The sequence below is a fragment of the Malus domestica genome, chromosome 13 (genome assembly GCF_042453785.1).
Source record: "Malus domestica chromosome 13, GDT2T_hap1".
Lineage (NCBI taxonomy): Eukaryota > Viridiplantae > Streptophyta > Magnoliopsida > Rosales > Rosaceae > Malus > Malus domestica.
The window spans coordinates 40,851,119-40,875,434 of record NC_091673.1 but is presented as its reverse complement, the minus strand read 5'-3'; the positions used below and the strand labels follow the sequence as shown (position 1 = coordinate 40,875,434).

At 41.2% G+C, this 24,316-nt stretch overlaps 2 protein-coding genes across 3 annotated transcripts; both read right to left on the bottom strand.

Annotated features, from left to right (window-relative positions):
* Nucleotides 1-681: 681 nt before the first annotated feature.
* On the bottom strand, nucleotides 682-1,047 carry LOC108174059 (U-box domain-containing protein 25-like). The gene has a single exon (XM_017334357.1). The coding sequence runs from the start codon at nucleotides 1,045-1,047 to the stop codon at nucleotides 682-684; it is 366 nt and encodes a 121-aa protein (XP_017189846.1).
* A 1,215-nt stretch (nucleotides 1,048-2,262) lies between these two features.
* LOC103433237 (probable magnesium transporter NIPA2) lies at nucleotides 2,263-6,839 on the bottom strand. Of its 2 annotated transcripts, none has more exons than XM_017331984.3 (9): nucleotides 6,387-6,839; nucleotides 6,066-6,264; nucleotides 5,849-5,905; nucleotides 4,133-4,223; nucleotides 3,810-3,970; nucleotides 3,636-3,730; nucleotides 3,378-3,515; nucleotides 2,787-2,879; nucleotides 2,263-2,673 (listed from the first exon to the last, which is right to left on the bottom strand). In XM_017331984.3, exons 2-9 carry the CDS (start codon nucleotides 6,190-6,192, stop codon nucleotides 2,500-2,502), a joined length of 936 nt encoding a protein of 311 aa, XP_017187473.1. In that variant the 5' UTR covers nucleotides 6,193-6,264; nucleotides 6,387-6,839; the 3' UTR covers nucleotides 2,263-2,499. The 2 variants fall into 2 exon arrangements, with proteins under 2 accessions (XP_017187473.1, XP_008369694.1); XM_008371472.4 differs by having other exon boundaries at nucleotides 3,603-3,730; nucleotides 6,387-6,837.
* Between the last annotated feature and the right edge of the window lie 17,477 nt (nucleotides 6,840-24,316).

The window sequence follows — 24,316 nt, the reverse complement described above, 5'->3', positions numbered from 1 at the left end:
TCAAAATGGAAAAAACAACTTCATCGAAGGTTGAACAAACGGAATCAAGCCTTGATAAAGATAAGGAATATGGAGAGTTACTCGCTTTAGAGACACGTGTCACTCGAAATCCTCTCCGAAAAATTATTGAGATTATATAAAGATAAAAAAATCCGAAGGCTTAACCATTTAGGGAGAAGTGGCATTCAAAATATGTCTAGAAACCTGATTTTAATATGGTAGTTTAATGTAATTAACCAATAAAATTAAAGAACAAAATTAAAATAATAAATTATTGGATAAATTACGTAATACCCCTTCAGGTTTGAGGTCTATTACAATCTCATACAACATCTTTAAAACATTTCACTTTCATACCTCACCTACTATTTTATTTCAATATAGTACTTCTGTTACATTTTTCATCCATTGATCCGTTAAGAGTTGATGTGATTGCCACATTTGTACCACATGGCAAAAAAAATAATTTTTAATTTTTTTTTTTAAAAACCTGAATCTTCTCAAAAAAAAAAAAAAAATGCAAAACCCACCCCACTTTCCCCGTAACCCCTCCCCACCCCTCTTCTCCCTCCCTCCCGAGCCTCCAAACCACCTCCCTCATCTCCAACCCCTTCTCTCTTCTCACCCTCGTCTCTCTCAGAACCCCCGCCAAGCCGATATGGCCTCGTTTTGACTTTTCTCCTACGCCAAGCACATCGACATCAACTCTCCCGCCGCGTACTCCGTCACTCGGTCCGAGATCTTCATAATCATCTTCACCAGTAGCAGCACAGTTAGCTCGTGTGCCGCAAACGCCACGTAACCCTCAAGGACTCTGCATAGCAACTCGATCGTTGCGAGTGCACGCTCCGAGTAGCATTTCTCAAAATCTGCCAATACGTTGATTTTGAGGGCACACGAGTAGGCGATCGGATTTGGGAGAATTAAAATGACGTCGTGGTGGATTTCATCCACGTTGCTAAGGGGTGATGGGAGATGGGGAAGGGTGAGAGCCAATGAAGGTGAGGCAGTCGACGGCTCTGTGGGATCTGAGGAGGAAGGCGCCATTTTTATGGGTGTGAGTTCTTCTGGGCATCGGTTGTGGATAGAGAAGAGAGCGAGGGAGAGAGTGAGGGTGGGGTGCAGGAAAGGGAGGTGAGTTGGGGGGGAAGATGGATTCTGGGAAGGAGAAGATGGGAGGGGAGGGGTTACGGGGGAAGGTGGGGGTGGGTTATGCGTTTTTCAATTTTATTTTATTTTATTTTTTTGTTGAGAAGATTCAGTTTTTTTTTTAATTAAAAAATTATTTTTTTTGTCATGTGGCACACAGGTGGCAGCCACATGGTACAAATGTGGCAGCCATGTCAACTCTTAACGGATTAATGGATGGAAAATGTAACGGAGATACTATATTGAAATAAAATAGTAGGTGAGGTATGGAAGTGAAATGTTTTAAAGATATTATATGAGGTTGTAATAGACCTCAAACCTAAGAAGGTATTATGTAATTTACCCTAAATTATTGAGGGGTTATTTTATAGCCCCTTTCAGTTGGAGATGGTTTATAAATATGGTCTAACACTGTTCATTAAACAATAATTCTTGCATCGCTGTACTAGGGTTAAACATAGCCCATTCGGTTGGAGATGGCCTTAATGACACACTCCGACCCAAAATGTCCACTAGGACCCCGAATCGAGTAGTGATGGCCGACAACTCTAGGGCATAATAGAAAATGTGAGTGGGCAAAAATAAAGCTTTTCAAAATCATTTCATTTATCAGAAGTTATAACCCCTCGTCGTAAAACCTGTATTGCTTGGGCCCACACAACATCCCGAGCCAGGATGTGACACTTAAATCATTGGTTTAGGGCATGTTTGGGTTTTTGCATTGGTTGGATTTTTTTTTTTATGAAATTAAAGGTTCGTTTGAAAATGTTTCTTTAAATTATTTTTGCTCAGAAGCACTTTTGTTTTTTAAAAAGAAAAAAAAAGGGACAACTGGTGGCAAGCCACGGTTATCCACCCCTTTCGGGGGCTAGAAGACTCACATAGGCATTTCAGCCACCTCCTAGCCACAAGTCTGGCTTCCACACCAGCAATGGGTTTCAAACCCGAGACCTCCAAGTTTTAGTTTTAAGGAAGCCTCGTAATCCGTCATTTATTACTGGGCCACCAGCTCATGGTTGCTCAGAAGCTCTTTGATCTGAAAACACTTTTATTTGAAGTACATTAAATTTTTTTTTTTAAATGCAAGTGCATTTTGAAAAAGCACACAACATATTGTCTTCATCAAAAGAATTTATAAATTTTATTATTTCCTGTAATTTAACCTCATTAGTAATAGATTCCCCCAATATGTTGTAAATCTTATTTAATCAACCATACCCTACAAACAACAAACTGCATCCTGGTTGCCTGTAGACCTCGCCATCCATAAAAATGTATCTTTTTGCTAAGATAGAGTTCCAAAACCTGAAGGATGATGCTGTACCAGTGCATAAACTTCACTATCTGCAGCTATCGGGAATTCGTGGGGGAATCCACATGGCTCGGACTTTGCACGACGAGGGGTTCCTTGGGCGAGTCATCTCCCATGTCCTTTGTTTTGTGAAGGAGAAATGTACCGGATAATATAGTGATGAAACCACACAGTTCAGTCACTATCTGGGATCCATTTTGTGACACCCCGTCCTGCAACCGAAGGGAGGGTAAAAATTGGTTTAGTATCCGTAGAAATGATTCTCATTGATACCAAAAGAACGAGACAACTCAAAACATTACAAACATTTTGCAAGTAAATGTACCTTAAACAAGATCACACTGGCAAGAATGGTGAATGTTGTAAACATAACGTAGTAGACTGGAGATATAACGGCAGTGTTAAACGTGTCAAGAGCCTGCAAAAATTGCATAAGACAATATGGATTAAGCATTCGCCGGATAACTACAAGATTTAGAGTCAGTTAAGTGCACGGTATCTAACACTAAATAACTGATTCTTCAGAACCCCAACTCTCTGTGTTTCTATACAGCATAGGTTTGAGTTAAAGGTGACAAAATGTGCATTCCTGTCATAAGAATGAAAAGTTAAACTAAACTCCGTTGAATGAGCAGAGTATTCGGAAAATATCACAACTTAAGAGTCTGTTAGATTCTATAGCTATTGGTGTATGATTTTTGTACTGCAAGCCAGAATCAACAAGAAATTGAAAAACGAGTTGCAGAACAATGAATGAGAGTGAGAGGAAGAAGATGGAGTCGTTGCTCCAGTTTCCTTGATGCACGGATTCTCTAACTTTGTAGATAACGGAAACTATAATGGTGACCAGGAAAAAAGGACTTTAACATAATCAGGCATAGAACCGAATGAATGTAATGTCTTGGGAACCATATACCTTGTTTAAGTAGTTGACCTGAAAAAGACAGAATACCGCCAGTACCAACACAAAAAACCAAGTCTCGAAGTATTTAAATTGATTTGTTCCGGAAAATGTCAGCTTCAGAGCTATTCCCACTGCTTTCACACTCATAACCTACAGATGAATCAGATATAGTCGAAGGATTGCTTTAGGTACACCTAAATTAATAACATTATCAAGCTTCAAAATTTAGAAACAGACCGTAAGAGATCCCATGAGTGAACAAATACCAACATATACGATCATGTGGGTATGCCCGTAGCATGGCACATACCAGAAAATGAGGACAGCAACCAGAATCAATACTATACATGTGTAGATGATGAAACCTGTGAATAACAAAATTAGTTGTACTAACTCCGTCTTGGATGTTCATAAACTAAGAGGCTAAAGTAAATCTGCAAATACCTGGCTGCGTAGCATGCTGCCACACTTGCTTAACAGAATGTATCGGTGTCTCTTGTGGAGCATGCAATACAATACTTGTAGAACCCACCACGCAAAGAACGCAACCAAGCACACCAAAGATATGCAATTTTTCCTCCAAAACAAAATGAGCAAGCACTGCACTGAATAAAAATATCGTCCTTATAAAAACACTCACACGCAAGCACTGCTACCACAACAGCAGGTGCATCCACATGCACACGCCCATATGTTTAATACATGAACTGGTAGACAAATGACTTAACAAGAATAGACAACGAGGGCAGTGTCCAGATGTTTCATACCTGACAATAATACTTAAAGATCCCAAGGGAGTTACGAGAATTGCTGGAGCAAACGCATAAGCAGCAAAGTTAGCAATCTCCCCAACAATCACTGAGAAAGAGATTAACCTCAGAATTAGTAAATGAGCATTAACCACAGTAATTCTCTGATAAAAATAACAGGAATAATGAAAAGGCTAAGGAATTTCTGATTTGGATTTGCAAGATAAACTAGTGCCTTTAATATTCAGAGCCTAAAGAATATTTCCCTACTTATTCAAATAGTTGGAGAAATCCAAATGCAATTCTGACATTGTTTGCAATAATTTGAAAAAAAACAAAATTCCCTCTTAAAAGGACATCTATAACATTGGATGAAAACACCAATTGGATAATCCCTTCGATTTTACATAGATTTTCCAAGCAAAAATGTAATTTATGGACTGAAAATTTGAGGCAGTAAATGAAACCGCAATATCAGCCCATCGTTCCAAATAATATTTGCATACTTCCCACTGAGAAACAAAGTCAATGTTGTCGCTGTTCCGTTTTCTCCCACATATAGCCCTTCGGCCTAGACTAAAAGTTATATCTAAATATAATGTAAAAGATCCAGACAATGTCAGTTGAATATCATGTAAAATGGCGTGATCAAAAGCACTCCTAACCCTTGACCCAAAGCCACCTTTTCTACAGAAAGAATCAAGAAGCAAATGCTTCCTGATCGGATCAAGGTGAATGTAATTGTTTAACCATTTCGTGCACAACTTTCTGTCCATCAGCATCATTACTATCTGCATTTCCGACCCTCGGAGCAAAGCTCACAAATGAATTTCTCGAGTATAACCACAGAAAGTGAAGAAATATCTCGTTCTTTTGGTCTGCCTCTATTTTAATGTTTGGGCATATAAATTAATATAACTACTACAAGGAAGGCTTCCCAATATGACATCAGCTATTTCTATCCATGTAAAGATTTTGATTTGTGCCTTTAGTGTGGTCTAATAAAGCCCCATAATCTCAAATTTTTGAAGTTTGATATCGACAGTTGGCCAAAACTCCTCCAAAGTTGTGTCCTGACAAAAGAATGCCTACTATCGATCTGGCTGACTTTGATATTTGAAGAGCTGATGCCGATAGCGTTTAAGGAGGCTAGGAGACTCATCACTATCCAAATCCATATTCAAATTTGGTACTGAATGAACTTATCAAACAAAGCCGAGCAGTATAAGCCCTTCTCCAGCCTTGGAAAAGCAGCAAACTGTAGAAGCTTGGGCATTGTTCGCTTTGGATATGAACTCTAGTTCGTTCTTAGTGGAAACCCACCGCAGAGATTGAATGTTGACTTGGCTTATTCCGCTATAAATATGTCGTCTGGATACTCTACCTTGGCCATGCAGCCGACATATTACAGGTTGCACAGCCACACTGCTATATTGTGTAGCAAAGCACAGCAACAAACAACATAAAAAATTGCAAATAACTAAATGACGATGGCAGATGCAGCCTTTCATTGCAAGGAGAGAAACAAACTCATCGCACACAAAAAAATTGGCAGGCAGCATAAGAATTTTTGGTTGAGAGTAGTTTTTTAACTAGTTAATTGGTGGAAAGAGACAAAAGAAGGGCTGCATTTAGAAACACATCCAACAAGAATCCAGAAAAAGAACCAAAATATAACTTAAAGAATGCAACAATGCTAACAAAGCAATTAGAAGAAGAGATGATTAAACTTACTTGCTATCATCCCAGCCCACCACAAGGGTTCATACAAGTACGTATATCCTCCTAATCCTGATTCCGAAAATCCACAAACTCGGTTAGCAAAATATCGACGAAAACAATACAATTCAGTAAAAGTTACATAAACACAAAATTGTAGGCCAATTTCCAAGATATTTGGGATTCAAGACTCTAGATAACGATGAAGATGCAATGGAAAAGGGAATGAAACCTGCTCTGGTTCTAGTAGTGCCGGCTTTTTTAAGACCTTTCTTCTTGATGATAAAACTAGTGCCAATAAAAATGCTTGAAGAAACCGCGAGAGTGAGTCCATGAATATTGTCAGGCGATAATCCCATTGATCACACAAAATATGGAGAAAGACTTTGCAGGGCCAAGGAATATTATATCCAAAATTCCAAACTAATTTCCTGAATCCAAAAAATAAGGCCAAACAGATCACACAAATAACACAAGCAATCCCGTAATAAATACATGCATTTACAAAAACACATTAAAATAAATATATAAATCATAAATGTAAAAAGCATACCTTCTTGGCACGCTGCAAAAGAAGGCAATGGGAGTTAAAACCCACCACCACCATGATGTCTGTAATTTTTTTTTTTTTACATGCGACGTAAAGAAAGTGATTGAATTGATGAAGATGGGAATGGGGTTTCTGGGAAGAGAGAGAGAGAAGAGAGTGAGAGAGATTTGGTGGATTATTGTGAGGCTGAGGCAACGGTATGTCCGTTACGTTGGCGTCTGAGAAACGAATGCCCTCCGCATCCCGCGTTCTTCTTTAAATGCAATGCCTTTATGCTGTGTTTTTTTTTTTCGCCTTGTGCCGTTATTTCAAATGGAAGGTTAGATTTTAGCTTGCCTTTATCAATCCAGCTTTGAATAGCATCACGGAACACGATGCAGTTCTTTGTGGTATGCTTATTCGAGTTATGGTACTTGGAATACGTTTTTCCTTTCAACTCTTCCGCCTTAGGAATGTTGTGTCCTGGCCGAAGTTTGATAATCTTTGACAGCAACAACTGGTCAAAAATTGCATCGGCCTTGGTGATATCAAAAGTGTAAACTTTTGATGTTTTAATTGCCTCTTCAGAGGCCGAGCGGATTTTGGCATCCTTTGAATTAATTTGAGCCAATGCTTTGCAAACGTACGGTTTATCTATCACTATCTCGACTACGTCCACACTTACGTATTGGGAATCCTTACTTTCGGCCGATGCGTAGCTAACCGTGGGATTTTTGTAAATCGTTCCCTGGGATGGGGACTTCGAGATTTTTTCCTCTCGGAGAAAATAATCATATTGCTCGACGTGCTGGGCCAGTTCGTACATATCTTGGAAGTTTGCCCCCAAGAATTTCTTTTTATATTCCACATCCAAGCCGTTCAGAGTGATTTTGACAAATTCAACTTCAGGGAGAGGTACTCAGCACCAGTTTTTGGCCGATTTGAACCTCTTTAAGTATTCCATTGGCAATTCGTCAGATGCTTGAGCCATCCTAGCCAGTGATGAGATTGGCATTTCCATCCCCGGCCGATAGAATTGTTCATGGAACTTTTTAGCCAGTTCCTCCCAACTCTGGATGGAATTAGGCGGGAGGTTGATGTACCACGCGAATGCTGAGCCTGTCAATGAGAAGTTGAATAGTCGCAGTTTATAGAAGTCACTTTTCACATCTCCACATTGCGCAGTGAACCGGGCCACCTGCTCTAACGAGGACAGGGACGACTCTCCAGCAAAAAGGCTGAAGTCAGGGATCTTAAAGCCTTTGGCATACTCGAACTTTTCCACATAAGCTGGGTATGGATGGATGAATTTCGGGAACTTTGGCCCCTTTTTCAAGGCTGAATCGATCCTCCTCTGGACCTCAATCATATCGATAGATGTTGTTTCCACTTTTTGGTTGGATCCGTCTGTCCTGTTGCTTGATCCTCTTCTTTTTTTCCAAGTTAATTGCTTTGAGCCAAGTAGACCATGTTTCGGCCTGTAGCGGATTACTCTTAAGTGGAAGTTGTCAGGACTGATCAATGAGCCCACCTTCGAAGGCTTTACTCACCAACATTTCGAGCAATCTGGTGTGTGTATCACCATTATTTCGTATCACCTCGAGCAAATTGTTCATTTTTTGGTTAACTGTCTGTTCAACCTGTCGAGATTGCTCATCAAGTCGTCTTCAAAGAAATGACCTATTTAGGGGACTAGAGCCATCCCCACCATCTTCATCGCAGTCCTCCACTATCCCTTCAATCAAAACACATGCGGTTTTGTTGGGAATTTCTATGTTGCGAGGTTGGGTACCGAGATAAACTTCCTTTTCTCGGTGTGTTACACTTGCAGCCTCCGATGTCACAGCAACAAGAGGATTTTGCGCATATGACAAATTTTGTCCGGGGCTCTGAACTGGTAGGTCAGTCATTGACTTTCCCATGATTGTTTTCTTTTTAACCGATCATGTTTCGACGGGCATAAACTTTGTAGTTTTAGAACTGAGTCCCATCGGGCGTGCCAAAATGTTGACCCTAAAAACTACCAAGCCTACGTGGCGCACAGGCCGAGTAACTAATGAGCTAACTACGTCATTCAATTATGTGTGGGGTGTGCCAACTCGTCGACCGAGCTCGGCCAGGGAGTAGAATGTGTTGCGTGGCGTTGGGCGCACTGCTAACTTCTTAATCTTGCGATTGCAGCCGAGGAAGGAACACGTCTCGGCCTTCAGGTTCTAGAGCCTGAAGACAAGGCTGCTAGTTCGGCGAAGTTCGAAAATCGACAGTGCCAGATTCGATCACAGTGATTATATTCGTAAGAGTATAAGCACGCTGAATCGACACCAAACTATATGGGCACAAGTACTAAAAGCAAATGTACTTCTTAATCATAAATGTAGTTCAGCCATCAGAATGCCGAACTCTAAATCCCACTTATGAGTATCCAATTATAAAACAACTCGACGTTCAATGTGCCTAGCCCGGTAACTTGTAACACCTCACTTCGCCGACAAGGCTAATGAGATGACCTCTGCTAACAAGAACTCGAAAATCCTTCTTGGCCAAGACTTGGATAAGTAACTAGTCAACCTCGACGCAATGTTGTTTATCCAAATTGAATGTGCTTTGCGGTCGGCTAATTCTACGGCAAAAGTGTTGTTTATCCAAATTGAAGGTGTTCACCAGCTGCCTTCACAATGCTGTTTATCCAAACTGAAGATGTGTTAACAAAAAAGAAAATAAAAATCTCAAGATGTTTGAGAGGTTTCGCGTAGAGCGAGGGCTTGCGCATGACAGTTTGTGTGTTGAATTTGAGGGGCTTAGAATGATGCACCCCCTTCTTATTTATAGCAACCAATCTCTGAAGGAAGATTTTGTGAAAACATGTTCATTTGAGCAACATCATATAGCATGCAATTAACAATTAAAGGTGGAATCATGCTTGCATGCACTCAAAAACAAAACATTACCCATGAAATTCAAAGCCTAGTAGATTGGTGAACCAAAACTCAACTCAAAACAAAGTGAGTTGAAATCATACCTTTGTAGATTCCTCTTTGCATAAGCAAAGGCTAATCACCAAAAGAGAGGGCCTTCATTCCTTGCATCTAAAATCTATGGATTTGGATGGATGAAAAGGTTTCTCCAAGTTCCCAAAATTGAGAACCTCTAAGTATCTTCACCAAGGTTAGATTGGAGAAGAAATGAGTGACCTTGGAGTAGTTAGTATGGCTAGATACACCCTCCAAGGGGCCGGCCTCTTTAGAGAGAAAAGGAGAGACAAGTTCTCACCAATTTTCTCCAAAAGAAACCCTTAAATGAATTTTGGCTATAAAGTCATATTTATACCTTAATTCATTGGAGTGGCAAACTTGTAAATAAGTCCAAAACCCACTCCATCTCTAATATGGCCGGCCATTGGGATATTTTTGGACTAATTGGGCCTTTGTGAATCATTATTCATTAAGTTGTCATACAGCTTAAGTTAATGGGTTTGACGTTCGAAGCCCATTGGGCCTTAAGGTCCAAAACTATCCCGAGGTCTTTAACGAACTTATTCGTTTGATTAATTAACATATTAATTAATCCTTACCATAAATAATTAAACCATTTAATTATTCTTACTCATCTCCATTGTTTCTTCAATCTCCACCTTACACGGTGTACGATCCATTAGGTTCCTTTTAGCGAGGCAGTGGGCGATTAAAACCATTTCAAATCGATTGTGAATTGAAACTTACTTTCAATTCTCCCTTTAGTGATTATACACGTTTAGGGCTTCCACAAACCATGAGTGACACCTAGCAGCATATCATGGTTACCCAAGCTAATCAGAAGAGGTGGAGAACCTATTCAGTTTAGGACTACAAATGCAATACGGTCTTTCTCTAATACAATACTCTTGACCACATTGTTTGGTTTGATAGTTTATTTATTCATGTCTACTATCCAATGTGATTCGTGTGCTTATATGATTACCTTGAATGTGATTTGGAACGACTTCCTAAATCTCATTCATACTCTGGCGCCAGAGATTCTAAATCATATCATAGAGTATTCTCCTTCAAACAGTTTGAAGGTTAGAGATCCCTTGTTGCGCATTCACTTGTCTCCATGGCTAAGTGACTTAACCCCAACGATGCCGTGGACACTCCGATGGGGTGACTTTGACATAATCAAAGATCAAGGACTTAACCACAAGACAACTGTGATGCCTCAGGTCAAAGGACTACTTTGCATTATCCCAACCATGAGTTCTCATGTGACATGAATATGAGAACTCTTCGTTGATCGTGTTCAGGGAACTCATTCTCTATTGAGCACTTATGTACTTGTCTTGATGTCACACACACCAATGACTCGAGACTAGTCACTCTCCCTGAGAGAAGACACAGGACGTATTGATCTTAACGGACCGTCAATGCCCAATTGGCAATCCTATGATCAGGAACGTTTAGGATGTGTCTACGAAAGAATGGTCTCATGAATCTAACTTCTTTAGATCGTATTCTTCCAATCACATATTCCTTGGACTTATCGTTTAAGCATATAACATTTATATGAGACGGCTTAAACAATAATCTTTGCCCTTTATAGTTAAACTAGATTAGTTTAACATGTGAAATGTCCGTAATGTATCATCATATGATTGGTTTTAGAGCACATTTCCAACAATCTCATCATGGCTGAACCAGGACTATACTCATATTATGATTCTCTATCCTAATCTAACCAAGTCTCGACCAATCCTACCTCCACTAGAACCTTGAACCAAGCTCTTTATCTAGCCACTTTCACTTCTCAAATCCTGGCATCCTCATTCCATTAAGACTCCTTATCATGCTAAGACTCAGCCCATTTCCTCTTATCCAGGTCAATCCTTCTTGCAATGGGACTCGACCGACCTGACTGGGCGGCTTATGACCACAGGATGACCCATAGTATTCTTGGAAAAGCTTTGGACCGAACATAAACCTACGCTCGGCCCAATAATATTTGTTGATGCACAAAATCAATGAGGACTTTGGTACAACAGAAATTGTTAAGTTTGTGACCTACGCTAAATTACTCCGGTCACTAGTATGGATAAGTATGTAAATGGATAGAGATAGGGAAGCAAACACAAGATGTACGTCGTTCACCCAGATTGGCTATGTCCACAGAGTAGAGGAGTTCTCATTAATTGTGAAGGGTTTACACAAGTACATAGGTTCAAGCTCTCTTTTAGTGAGTACAAGTGAATGATTTAGTACAAATGACATTAGGAAATATTGTGAGAGAATGATCTCTATTTATAGAAGAGAGTTTCTAGTTTCATTCTGACATTGACACGTGTCGTGTTGTGATTGACTTCTAATGTTGACACATGTCGCATTGTGATTGGCCTCCTGGTTGGAGGAAAACTCTTCTGGGTCCTTGAAGGCATAACGTTAATCGGTGCTCAGTAGTTTCAGGATTGGTCAAGCATGGTACAAACATTGCTCCCTTAAGTTCCCGAGTGAGGGAAGCTCCTCGGTTGGGGACTTGCAAGATCCAAGCCATTGAGTAATCACGAAACTTCTAAGTACCGAAGTGTGGTATCATTTTCACTTGCCTTATCTGCCTCATATGTAGTTGTGACATCTTCTCTGGAAGTACTTTTCCTCCATCCAGGGGTGGTATCTTTAACCGATGAAGATGCACAAGGTAATGTATCAATTTCACTTAAAGCTTACTTGTAGTTTCGGGCTTGGTCAAGTGTGATACAAACCCTATAGTAGGAGTCCCCCAAATCGCCGAGCTAGGAGATTTGCCGAATGAGGTAATAGACAAGGTAAGCAATTAGACTTCCAAGCAAGCAACCTGGATTAGAGGTTCGACTTCGGCTTCCGGTTGATTGTTCTCCTTCTCCTTATGTCGTAAACAACAACAAGGATAAATAGAAGCAAATGGAGAAGAGATGATGTGAGATACTTTTGCTTTTGAAGAAGTAACTTTCCACAGGCTTATTCTTGAACTAGGCTGGAGGGTTTTCTGGTTTTCTCCAGAGTATAAGGCCGACTCAAGAATTTAAGGGTCAAAACAAGTCCATCAAATCTAGAGTACGTTCGACCCTGATGATATGGGATACTTTTGTTGTTGACAAAGTAGTGGATGTATCGGCACGTGTTCTGTTACGCTTGTCTCCATATACTTCCTTGTATCCTTCTTACTTGCGCTATCTATTCCTCAGCAGATGTGGTATCTTCTCTGGAAGCATAAGATGTTGAAGATGAGTACTCGAGAGCAATACCGGGTAAGTAATCAGGCAAGGGATTCCAGGCAGTCAGTTCCTGACTGGAAGCTTGATTCCAAGTGCTGACAGATTGCTCTCTTTCTCCTTGTCTTGCTGGTAAGAAAAAGGCCAAAGGAAAAGATAGGGAAAACGCATGATATGGGATACTCTTTCTTTTAACCCTGATGATATGAGATACTCTTGCTCTGGTGTGGCTTGGTTGTAGAGGTATTATCGAAAGGAAAAGAAGCTAAGTATTTCGAGAGACTCTGCTGAGAATGCCTTCTCGGATGTGAAACAAAGTTGAGCATTTTTTTTATTTGCAGGTCTGTCTGGTTGTGGAGGATGGAGGTCAACATATATAGGAGTCTCCCTAACAACAAGTAGTATTGCTATTCATTTAACCTTCTTGATCATAGCAATGTAGTGGGAGCTACAAGTTTCACGTATTTTAACTTTGTCATAGCACTTTGAAAAAGTTTTCTGTGGTATTTGGAAAGCTGATGTTGCAAGTGAAGATTGCAGACAAGCTTTATCCAAGGAAATCTGGCTCTCGAAGTTCGAAGAGATATGCCTTTTCGGTTTTTGAACAAGCAATCATGTCGGGGATCTGGCTTTCGAGATTCAGAGAACGGTGCCTCTTCGATTTTTGAGAAAGCAATCCTATTGGGAGTCTGACTCTTGAGATTTGGAGAGCAGTGTCTCTTCGATTTTTGAGAAAATAATCCTGTTGGGAGTCTGGCTCTTGAGATTCGGAGGGTGGTGCCTCTTCGATCTTTTAGCACGTAATCCTGTTGGGAGTCTGGCTCTCGAGATTCAGAAAACGGTGCCTCTTCGATTTTTGAGAAAGCAATCCTGTTAGGGAGTCTGACTCTTGAGATTCGGAGACCAGTGCCTCTTCGATTTTTGAGAAAGTAATCCTGTTAGGAGTCTGGCTCTCAAGATTCAGAGGGCGGTGCCTCTTCGATTTTTGAGCACGTAATCTTGTTGGGAGTCTGGCTCTCGAGATTCAGAGGGCGGTGCCTTTTTTATTTTTGAGCACGTAATCTTGTTGGGAGTCTGGCTCTCAAGATTCGGAGAGCTGTGCCTCTTCGATTTTTGAGCAAACAATCTTGTTAGGAGTGTTTTCTCGAATATGAGTAAAGGTTGGGCATTTTTGCCAGTCTGCCTTGCCACGAAGCACGGAGGTTGACACACATTGGGACTTTCTCGTTATCAAGCAGTGATGTTGTTCTTTTACCCTTGTGGGTAATAGTAGGGTAGCTGGACCTTCAAAATTTATGTGTCTAAACTTTGTCAGACATCTTTGGCAAATTTATTTGTGGTACCCGAGGAGCTAATGTTGCGTGTAGAGAGTGGTGCCTCTTCGAAATCCGAAGAGTAGTGCCTTTTCAATTTTTAAACCAACGGCCATGTTACCCTTTCTTTTATAAAGGCACCAATTGTGTGCAAGAAGTACATTCAGGGAGTTATTCCTTAGGAATTTTCCCCTTATTTTTTAGCTTAAGAGATTTATTGCACCTTATTTGTCCTTCATCATTTCTGAGAATGTCTGGCCCATCCGATCGTCGTTTTGACTTGAACTTTGGTGAAGAGGCAGCCATGCCTTCTCAAGATAACATATGGCACCCATCCTTCTTATCCCCTACTGGTCTTCTTACCATTGGGGACTCTATGATGAAGAATGATATGACCGCTGTGATGGTGGCTAGGAACCTTCTCACTCCTAAAGATAACAGACTATTTTCCAAACGGTCTGATGAGTTGCCTGTTAAGGATTCTCTAGCTCTCAATGTTCAGTATGCAGGTTCTATGTCTAATATGGCCCAACGCCTATTTGCTCGAACCCGCCAAGTTGAATCATTGGCGGCTGAAGTGATAAGTCTCAAACAGGAGATCAAAGGGCTCAAGCATGAGAATAAACAATTGCACAGGCCCACACATGACTATGCTACAAACATGAAGAGGAAGCTTAACCAGTTGCAGGAATCTGATGGTCAGATTTTACTTAATTATATGAGGTTTGTGGGTTTGTTCCAAAGGCATTTATTGCCTTCGTCTGCTGGGGCTGTACCGTGTAATGAAGCTCTAAATGATCAGCCTTCGGTACCTCCTCCTTCTGGGGTTCTGCCCAGTATTGAGGCTCCGAATGATCACCCTCCGGTGCCTACTCTTTCTGGGGCTCTGCCGACTGCTGAGAATTCTCATGAGCAACCTTTGTGAAGGCTCCCTCTTGTTTGTTTATTTTGATTCATGTATATATACATATTTTTAACTTATTGAAGATATCAATAAACAAGCTTTGCTTCATTTCAACGTATTGTGTTAAATACACCAAGGCCTTCTTCACTAAGTTATTTGAATTTTTTCTTTCGTTGAAGCTTGTATGTTGAAGCTTTGAGAGTGAAGCATATATGTTGAGGTAGTGCTCCCTTAATTTCCCGAGTGTGAAAAACTTCTCGGTTGGAGGCTTGAAAAATCCAAGTCACTGAGTGGTCGTGAGACTTATGAGTATCAAGGTGCAATAGCATATGGTACGAGTCCCCCAAGTCTCCGATCGAGGGAGTTGATGAATGAGGCATTTCCTTTCTCAGTGGTAGCCCAAAACTCCTCCTTCATATATATTTGTTATGAAAGTTGTTAGGCCCAGATAAGAGAAGGCCTAGGCATTTTTTTTTTCGAATTTTTCAATTTTTTTTTCTTCGAATTTTTAAATTGTCGAATTTCCGAAAAATATATATACACACATTAAGCTTTGTAGGTGAAGCTTTGGTGTTGAAGCTTTGTAGGTGAAGCTTTGAGGTGGAAGCTTTGTTGGGCACCATGAATTGATTTTGCTTCACACTATCTTGATCAAGATAGTGTGAAGCTTTTGTGGGTGAAGCTTTTGTGGGTGAAGCTTTTGTAGGTGAAGCTTTTGTGGGTCAAGCTTTTGTAGGTGAAGCTTTTGTGGGTCAAACTTTTGTGGGTCAAGCTTTTGTAGGTGAAGCTTTTGCGGGTCAAGCTTTTAAGGGTCAAGCTTCTGTGGGTGAAGCTTTTATAGGTGAAGCTTTTGTGGGTCAAGCTTTTGTAGGTGAAGCTTTTGTGGGTCAAGCTTTTGTGGGTCAAGCTTTTGTAAGTGAAGCTTTTGTGGGTCAAGCTTTTGTAAGTGAAGCTTTTGTGGGTCAACCTTTTGTGTTGAAGCTTTTGTGGGTGAAGCTTTTGTGTTTAAGCTTTTGTGGGTGAAGCTTTTGTGTTGAAGCTGTTGTGGGTGAAGCTTTTGTCGGTGAAGCTTTTGTGTGAAGCTTTTGTAGGTGAAGCTTTGGAGTTGAAGCTTTGTAGGTGAAGCTTTGCTAGGTGACGCTTTGGAGTTGAAGCTTTGTAGGTGCAGCTTTGGAGTTGAAGCTTTGTAGGTGAAGCTTTTGTAGGTGAAGCTTTAGAGTTGAAGCTTTGTAGGTGAAGCTTTGGAGTTAAAGCTTTTGTTGGGTACCATGAATTGATTTTGCTTCACACTATCTTGATCAAGATAGTGTGAAGCTTTTGAGAATTTGTAGTTGTTCTCGATTGATGAAACTTTTGTTGGTGAAGCTTTTGTTGGGTACCACGAATTGATTTTGCTTCAAACTATCTTGATCAAGATAGTGTGAAGCTTTTGAGAATTTGTAGTTGTCCTCCATTGATGAAGCTTTGTTGAATTTCCCTTTTTTTTTTTTTTTTTTTTTTTGGGAAACTAGAAATTTGAATATGTGGAAGAGACAACATATACAAAATTTGCTTCCACACTGTTGAGCAAGAGATACTGATGCAAGACACACCTTGTAGTAGTCGAAGGTTTGGACGAACCATATAAATTGAATTTGTTTTGAATAGTCTTGAATTTGTTTCGAAGGTTTGAGAATTGTAATTGCCCTCCATTGATGAAGCTTTTGTTGGCGCTATAAATTGGTTTTGCTTCACACTGTCTTGATCAAGAGTGTGTGAAGCTTTTGAGAATTGTGGTTGAATTGCTTTGATGAATCTTTTGTTGGCACCATAAATTGGTTTTGCTTCACACTGTCTTGATCAAGAGTGTGTGAAGGTTTTGAGTATTGTGGTTGCCCTCCATTGATGAAGCTCTTGTTGGCACCATAAATTGGTTTTGCTTCACACTGTCTTGATCAAGAGTGTGTGACGCTTTTGAGAATTGTGGTTGAATTCCTTTGATGAAGCTCTTGTTTGCACCATAAATTGGTTTTGCTTCAAACTGTCTTGATCAAGAGTGTGTGAAGCTTTTGAGAATTGTGGTTGCCCTCCATTGATGAAGCTCTTGTTGGCATCATAAATTGGTTTTGCTTCATACTGTCTTGATCAAGAGTGTGTTAAGCTTTTGAGAATTGTGGTTGCCCTCCATTGATGAAGCTCTTGTTGGCACCATGAATTGGTTTTGCTTCACACTGTCTTGATCAAGAGTGTGTGAAGCTTTAGAGAATTGTGGTTGACCTCCATTGATGAAGCTCTTCTTGGCACCATAAATTGGTTTTGCTTCACATTGTCTTGATCAAGAGTGTGTGAAGCTTTTGAGAATTGTGGTTACCCTCCATTGATAAAGCTCTTGTTAGCACCATGAATTGGTTTTGCTTCACACTGTCTTGATCAAGTGTGTGTGAAGCTTTTGAGAATTGTGGTTGCCTTCCATTAATGAAGCTCTTGTTGGCACCATGAATTGGTTTTCCTTCACATTGTCTTGATCAAGAGTGTGTGAAGCTTTCTACGAGTTGTAGTGTTTGCATTGTTACAAAGGAAAAATGTCTGAAGCAAATGTCAAGAGGGCTGAATAGCTTGATCTTCGTATGTCATGCACTGAAGTTGTTATTGGCTTGCAATAAGACTTTATTGGTGACTATAACTCTTGTTGGGCATAAGTGCTCCCCTAGTTGAGTTGTCAAGCTTGAGGGTTTTCGATTATTTGTGAATGCTAGGAGTTCACATGTACAAGTTGTACCACTCGTCTTCTGGTAGGTGGAATGAATGGTGAGTTGCTATAATCACTTAGTTGGTGGTACGAAGGTGAGTTCATTCATCACCTTTCATCACATTTCTTTACCTGGTTGGTGGCACGAGGATGAGTTCCTTCTTCACCTGGTTGGTGGCATGAGTGGCAAGTTGCCAAATGATATTAGAGTACGAGTTGTACATTTCATCACCTGGTTGGTGGCATGAAAGGCTAGTTGCCAAATGATATTAGAGTACGGGTTGTACATTTCATCACCTGGTTGGTAGCATGAAGGAGAGTACGAGTTGTATATTTCATCACCTGGTTGGTGGCATGAAGATGAGTTCTTTCTTCACCTGGTTGGTGGCACGAGTGGTAAGTTTCTAAATGATATTAGAGTACGGGTTGTACATTTCATCACCTGGTTGGTGGCATGAAGGAGAGTACGGGTTGTACATTTCATCACCTGGTTGGTGGCATGAAGATGAGTTACTTCTTCACATTTCATCACCTAGTTGGTGAGAATAAGGGCAAGGTGTCTAGGCACATTGTAGCAAGTGTTGAATGACACAAAGTATATTGAACCCTTTCAAAGCACAGTTGGCTTATGTATGAATGTGTTGGAATGTATGATTGAATGAATATACTGTGAAGCTGTTTGTTTATTTGTATAGTCTTGTTGACATATACTTTGACTTTGTTTCATGTTGGAAGCATTCCTGATGAAGCTTTGAACCCGAGTGTTTCATTGCCAGGAATGTCAGAGGATTATGACCGAGTTGTCTAAATCACTTCTTTATTGAATTCATGCCAAATAGTCTTCGTTACATAGGATGCTGAACAGCTGAAGTTTAACACTTGTACAATGTAAGTTTACTTGTAATAGTACTTCAAGTGATCAACGTTCTATGGATGGCCAAGGGTCTTGCCATCGGAGCTTCTAAGCTTGTAGGAGCCAGGGCGATTGATGCCAACAACTTCAAACGGTCCATCCCAGTTTGGAGTAAGTGTTCCTTCACTTGGGACTCTGTCGCAGAGTAATCTTTTCTTCAATACCCAATCCCCCATTTTGAAAGAACGAGGTTTGACCCTTGAGTCATAGTAGTTGGAGATGCACTGCTTGTAGGCGACTTTCCTCAAGTAAGCCTGGTTTCTGTGTTCCTTGACTAGATCTAACTTGAGGGTAAGTTGTTTGTCATTTTTGCTTTGCACGTAGTTCTGGACTCAGAATGTTGCTTGCTCAACCTCAACTGGGACAACTACCTCTATACCAAAGGCAAGTGAGAATGGGGTTTCTCTTGTTGATGTCCGATATGAAGTGCGGTATGACCAAAGAACTTGGGGTACAAATTCTGGCCAAAAACCTTTAGCCTTGTCCAAGCTGGTTTTCAAACTTCGGTTGATTATTTTGTTGATGGCTTCAACTTGTCCATTCGACTAGGGATGAGCTGGGGAGGCAAAACATAAGTTGATGTTGAACTTAGAGCAGAACATGAGCTGGGAATGCCGAATCTACAAAGGATGTTCTTCCATACGAAGTCTTCTATTTTTGCCTCAATAATGGCTGCCAATGGTTCTACTTTTGCTCACTTTGTGAAGTAGTCAACTGCATCGATTGCATAGCGAACCTTGCCCTTCCCTGCAGGCATTGGGCCGATAATATGAGCGGGATATTCTGATGGCATCTTGGTGGAGTGTTGTCCAGTAATATCCTTGGCGAAAAGCCTTGTGTGCTAGGGATCGAGATCCAGCATGATCTTCGCAGGCTCCTTCATGTATTTCCCGAAGGACAGTTTCCGCCTCTGCGGGCGTAAGGTATCTTAGGTATGGTAGGTTAAAACCCTGCTTATAGAGTTGGTCATTAATGATCAAGTAACGGGTAGCCTAGTATCGAATTTGCTTAGTTTGGACTTTGTCATTTGGAAGGGTGCCATGAGTAAAGAATCTATAAATTGGGGTAATCCAACTATCCCCCTGTTGTAAGTTGCACTGTTGAGGCAACAATTCAACCTGAATTTTTCTCCCAATTGTGTCTTCCACTGTTGAGGCAAGGCGAGCCAAAGCATCTGCATGACAGTTTGCCGCTCAAGGAATTTGGTGATCTGATAGTGGAAGTGCTTAAGCAACAATTGTGTTTGTGCCAAATATGCTGCCATAGAGCTATCCGTAGCGTCAAAGTTATTGGTGACCTGGTTAACCACCAATTGCGAGTCACTGAAGATATCAATTCGTTTAACCCTAAGGTGTTTGGCAAAACATAAGCCTGCTAGGAGGGCTTCATATTTGGCCTCATTGTTTGACGCATTGAATTTGAAATTAAGAGCATACTCCATTGCCACTTTGTCAGGGGTCGTAAGGACTAGTCCTGCTTCACAACCCTGTTGGTTGGACAAGCCATCAACATATAGGCTCCATGCTGGGGCTGTTGGTTCTGTTTTCTGAGCTTCTAAGGGTAATGAAGCCATTTCTTTAGGCGTAGAAACAATGTCAACAGGATATGTGAAGTCGGCGATGAAGTCTGCCACTACTTGGCCCTTCTCAGCTGGCTTTGGTTGGTAGGAGATGTCAAACTCACCCAATGCTATCGCCCATTTGATCATTCGCCCGGAAGTGTCAGGGCTTTGGAGTATCTGTCGAAGATGATGATTGGTAAGCACGATGATGGAGTGTGCTTGGAAGTAAGGGCGAAGTTTTCGAGCAAACATGACCAATGCTAGAGCCAATTTCTCAATGTTGGAGTATCGTGTCTTCGCATCTTGTAAAGCCTTGCTAGCGTAGTAGACAGGCCGTTCGACATTACCATCCTTTCGAATGAGAACGAAACTTACTGCTGAAGCCGATACCGACATATAGATAATAAGAGTGTCACCAACCTCAGGTTTGGAGAGCAGAGGAGCTTTACTCATGTAGTCTTTGAGGTTCTTGAATGCCTCAGCATATTCATCAGTCCATGTAATGTACTTCTTACTTCCTTTAAGTGTTTTGAAGAAACGAGCACATTTGTCTGTGGCCTTAGAGATGAACCTAGTTAAGGCTGCCACCTTGCCAGTAAGGCTTTGGATGTCTTTTGAAGTTACCGGTTCCTTCATGTCCAGGATTGTTTTGATCTTCTCGGGATTAGCCTCAATGCCTTGTTGGCTTATCATGAAGCCTAAGAATTTGCCAGAGCCTACGCCGAAGGCACATTTATCGGGGATCAACCTCATTCGATACCTCTTCAGAATGGTGAAAGTTTGAGATAGGTTGGTGATGTGTTGGTCAGCATGTTTGCTCTTGACTAGCATATCATTAACGTAAACTTCCAAGCTCTTCCCAATCTGTTCAGCGAACATTGAATTGACCAGTCTCTGATAAGTCAATCTTGCATTCTTTAGGCCGAAGGGCATAACTTTATAGCAATATAGTCCCCTGTCAGTAGTGAAGGCTATGTGTTATTGGTCCGGAGGGTTCATGAGGATTTGGTTGTATCCTAAGTAAGCATCCATGAAGCTCAGGAGTTCACACCCTGCTGTAGAGTCTATAAGTTTGTCTATGAGAGGAAGAGGAAAGCTATCCTTCGGGCATCCTTTGTTTAATTCGGTGTAATCGACACACATTCTCCACAAGACCTTTTGGAGTAAGAGACTTTCCTTGGTCGGATTCTTCTTAACAAGGATAACATTTGCTAGCCACGTTAGATAATTGACTTCGTGGACGAAGCCTATGCCTTTGAGTTTTTTAACTTCTACCTTCATTGCATCATACCGTTCTGCGTCATAGGATCTTCACTTCTGTCTCACTGGCTTGGTCTTGGGGTCAATACTTAAGCGATGACAGATGATATTAGGAAAGATGTCTGGCATGTCCTCATATAACCAGGCGAAGACCTTAGTGTTCTCTTGCAAAAAAGAGATCAATGCTAACCAAATGGGTGGTGACAAGGTGATGCCAATCTTCACCATGCGATCCGGATAGTCTTTTGAGATAGAGACCTTCTTAAACTCTTCAGCGGGTTGTGCTTGCTGGGTGAAAGAGCCATCTCGAGGATCGTCGGGTTGACTATTGCCACCGTGAAGATCCAAGTTAGCTTCGTCTGGGCTGGTCTTTATGACTTGGTCATGTATAGAAAGAAAGGGTTTCCTTGGGCACAGGCAGGTGCTGTTACTGAACCGAAGTGTTGTAACATGATCGTGCACTAAGTTGATCTCCTCTGATGTAACCATTGCCATAAGGGGTTAGAAATTTCGTCAAAAACATATGTGTGGATACCATGGCCTTGAGATCATTGATGCATGTCCGTCCCAAGATGACATTGTATGCCGCTGGGCAATCAACCACCAGGAAGTTAGTGGTAATGGTAGCTGTGTAAGGGCCTGTACCAATGGTGAAAGGTAAGTGTATGCTCCCCAAAGGTTGCACGATATCACCAGAGAAGCTTATCAGAGGGGAAATCGAGCGATCGAGCTAGTGTTCAGCTACATTAAGTGCCCTAAAAGCTTCAGCAAACATGATATTGACCGAAACCCCCGTGTCTACCAGGATTCATCGTACTTCAAAGTTGGCTATGTGAGCTTCCATGAGCAGTGGGTCCTTGTAAAGGTAGATGATACCTTTTCTTTCTCAGGGTAGAAACATATTAGATCCTCATTAGGCTTTTGATACTTGCCTCCCCTGATGTCTTGCACGTGAAACACTTGGTGGCCAGACCTTAAAGCTCGTTCACTATTTTTCATGGCCCTGTTGGAAGATTTAGATATGGGTGTGCCACCACTTATGGAATATATCACATTCACCTGGCGTTGGTTACGGTTACCCCTTGGAGGGTGAAGGAGGAATTGATCAATTTTTCCTTCACGTGCCAAAGCTTTAATATATTCACGAAAGGTGATACACTTCTCGTCGTCATGGCCGTTATACTCATGATAGCGTGCCCATGTTCTTCGTGGACTTGTAATCCAGGTACCTTGGCTTTGGCTTCGGTATCAGGTATGCTATGCTGGGGTAAATGGCCATGCATGTGGCGTTCAAAGGTGTGTATGCCTCATACCTCAGGGTAGGGGCTGTCCGGACACGTGTTGGACCCACTGTGTTGACTGTCTGGGGTCGGGGATTATCGTGGCGATACCTTTGGTTATCGCAGTAGTGTTTCTTACTCCTTTTACTAAAATGAGACTAGTGAAGCTGGAAATCTTTCCTTTTGCCCTGAGTTTGATATGTCTGTTGACTTGGCAAAATATTAAGTAAGGTAGGGGGAGGCACCGCTGCCGTTTGGAAGGTCGAGGTCTTCTTATTTGGTTGGATCTGGCTTCCACTCCCTACTTGCTGATAAAGGGTGGGTGTGGGGGTTTTCCCTTGATATGTCCTTGCCTCGGCAGAGGCATGGTTGTAAGCCTGTGTCATCACCTCAGAGTAAGTCTTCCAAGTGTTGGCATTGATCATGTACTTGAAGAAACAATCACGCAGGCCTGCTGTGAAGGCCTTGAGTGCAGTCTTGTCATCTACCTCAACGCAGCGAGAATACTCATGGTTGAAGCGACTAGCATACTCTCGTAGTGACGCGTTCGGCTTCTGGCGAATAGTGTACAAGTCATCTGCAGAATGCAAGCGATCGGTCTGAAAAATGTTTTGAGAAACAAAAAGTTTCCTCAATTCCTCAAATGAGTCTACTGTCGTAGGTGGAAGATAGTAATACCAGTTTAGAGCTCCGCCAGAGAGGGTGGTGAAGGAAAAATTTTGTCCTAGCTAAGAACAAGTATGAACATTTGAATACATAGGCAAGCTATTAACACTTTAAAGTAGACATGCATTCAAAAAACAATTCATAAACCCATGACTTTCAAAGCCTAGTATATGGTGAACCAATAAACTCTTTAACAACATTAAAGAGAAGTAAAGATTTAGAGTTTCTTTACCCTTGAAGCTCATCCTTGTTTACACAAGGGATTCACCCAAGTGGAGGGCCTTCAAGTCACCTCCAAGCTCCTTGAATCCTCCTTGTGTTTTCCTCCCTTTAGTGCTCCTTTGAAGATTTGAGGAAATGAGGATAAGTTCTCCAAAACACCAAAAGTTTGATGTCTCTAAGTCTCTTCACCAAGGATGTATCTTGTGAAGATGATATTGATGACTTAGGGAAGAAGAGATTGCTAGATGTCCCTTCCCTTAGTGGCCGGCCTCTTGGAAGAAAATGGAGAGAAAATGTTTCACCCAATTTCAACTAGAAAAACCCTTAAAGAGAAAATAGCTATAAAGTTGCTTTTATAACCTTTTCTTTGGTGAGTGGCAAACTTGCAATTAAGCAAGCTTTCACCATCCACCCTAATGGCCGGCCATCATATTGTTGTTGGGCTTGTTGCTCATTTTGTTTTAGTTGTCATACAACTTAAACATAATGGGCCTTTTGGACCAAAACGCTTTTGGGCCCCGAAACCCAAAACCAACATATAAGCCCAATACGAACCTTTCGTAAAATTAATTAACTAATTAATTAATCTTGACCATTCTTCAATTAAACCATTTAATTGCTTATCCATTTTGTTTAATTTCTTCACATACATCCTTACTCGGTGTACGATCCATTAGGTTCCATTTAGCGAGGCAGTGGGCGATGTTACTCTTAACGATCGATTGTGAATTGAAACCACATTTCAATTCTCCCTTTGATGATTAGTGTTTGCTAATCATTAGGGCTTCCACAAACCATGAGTAACGCCTAGCAGAATATCATGGTTACCCAAGCTAAGTAGAATTGGTTGGAGAACCTATCCAATTACAACTACAATGCAATACGGTCCT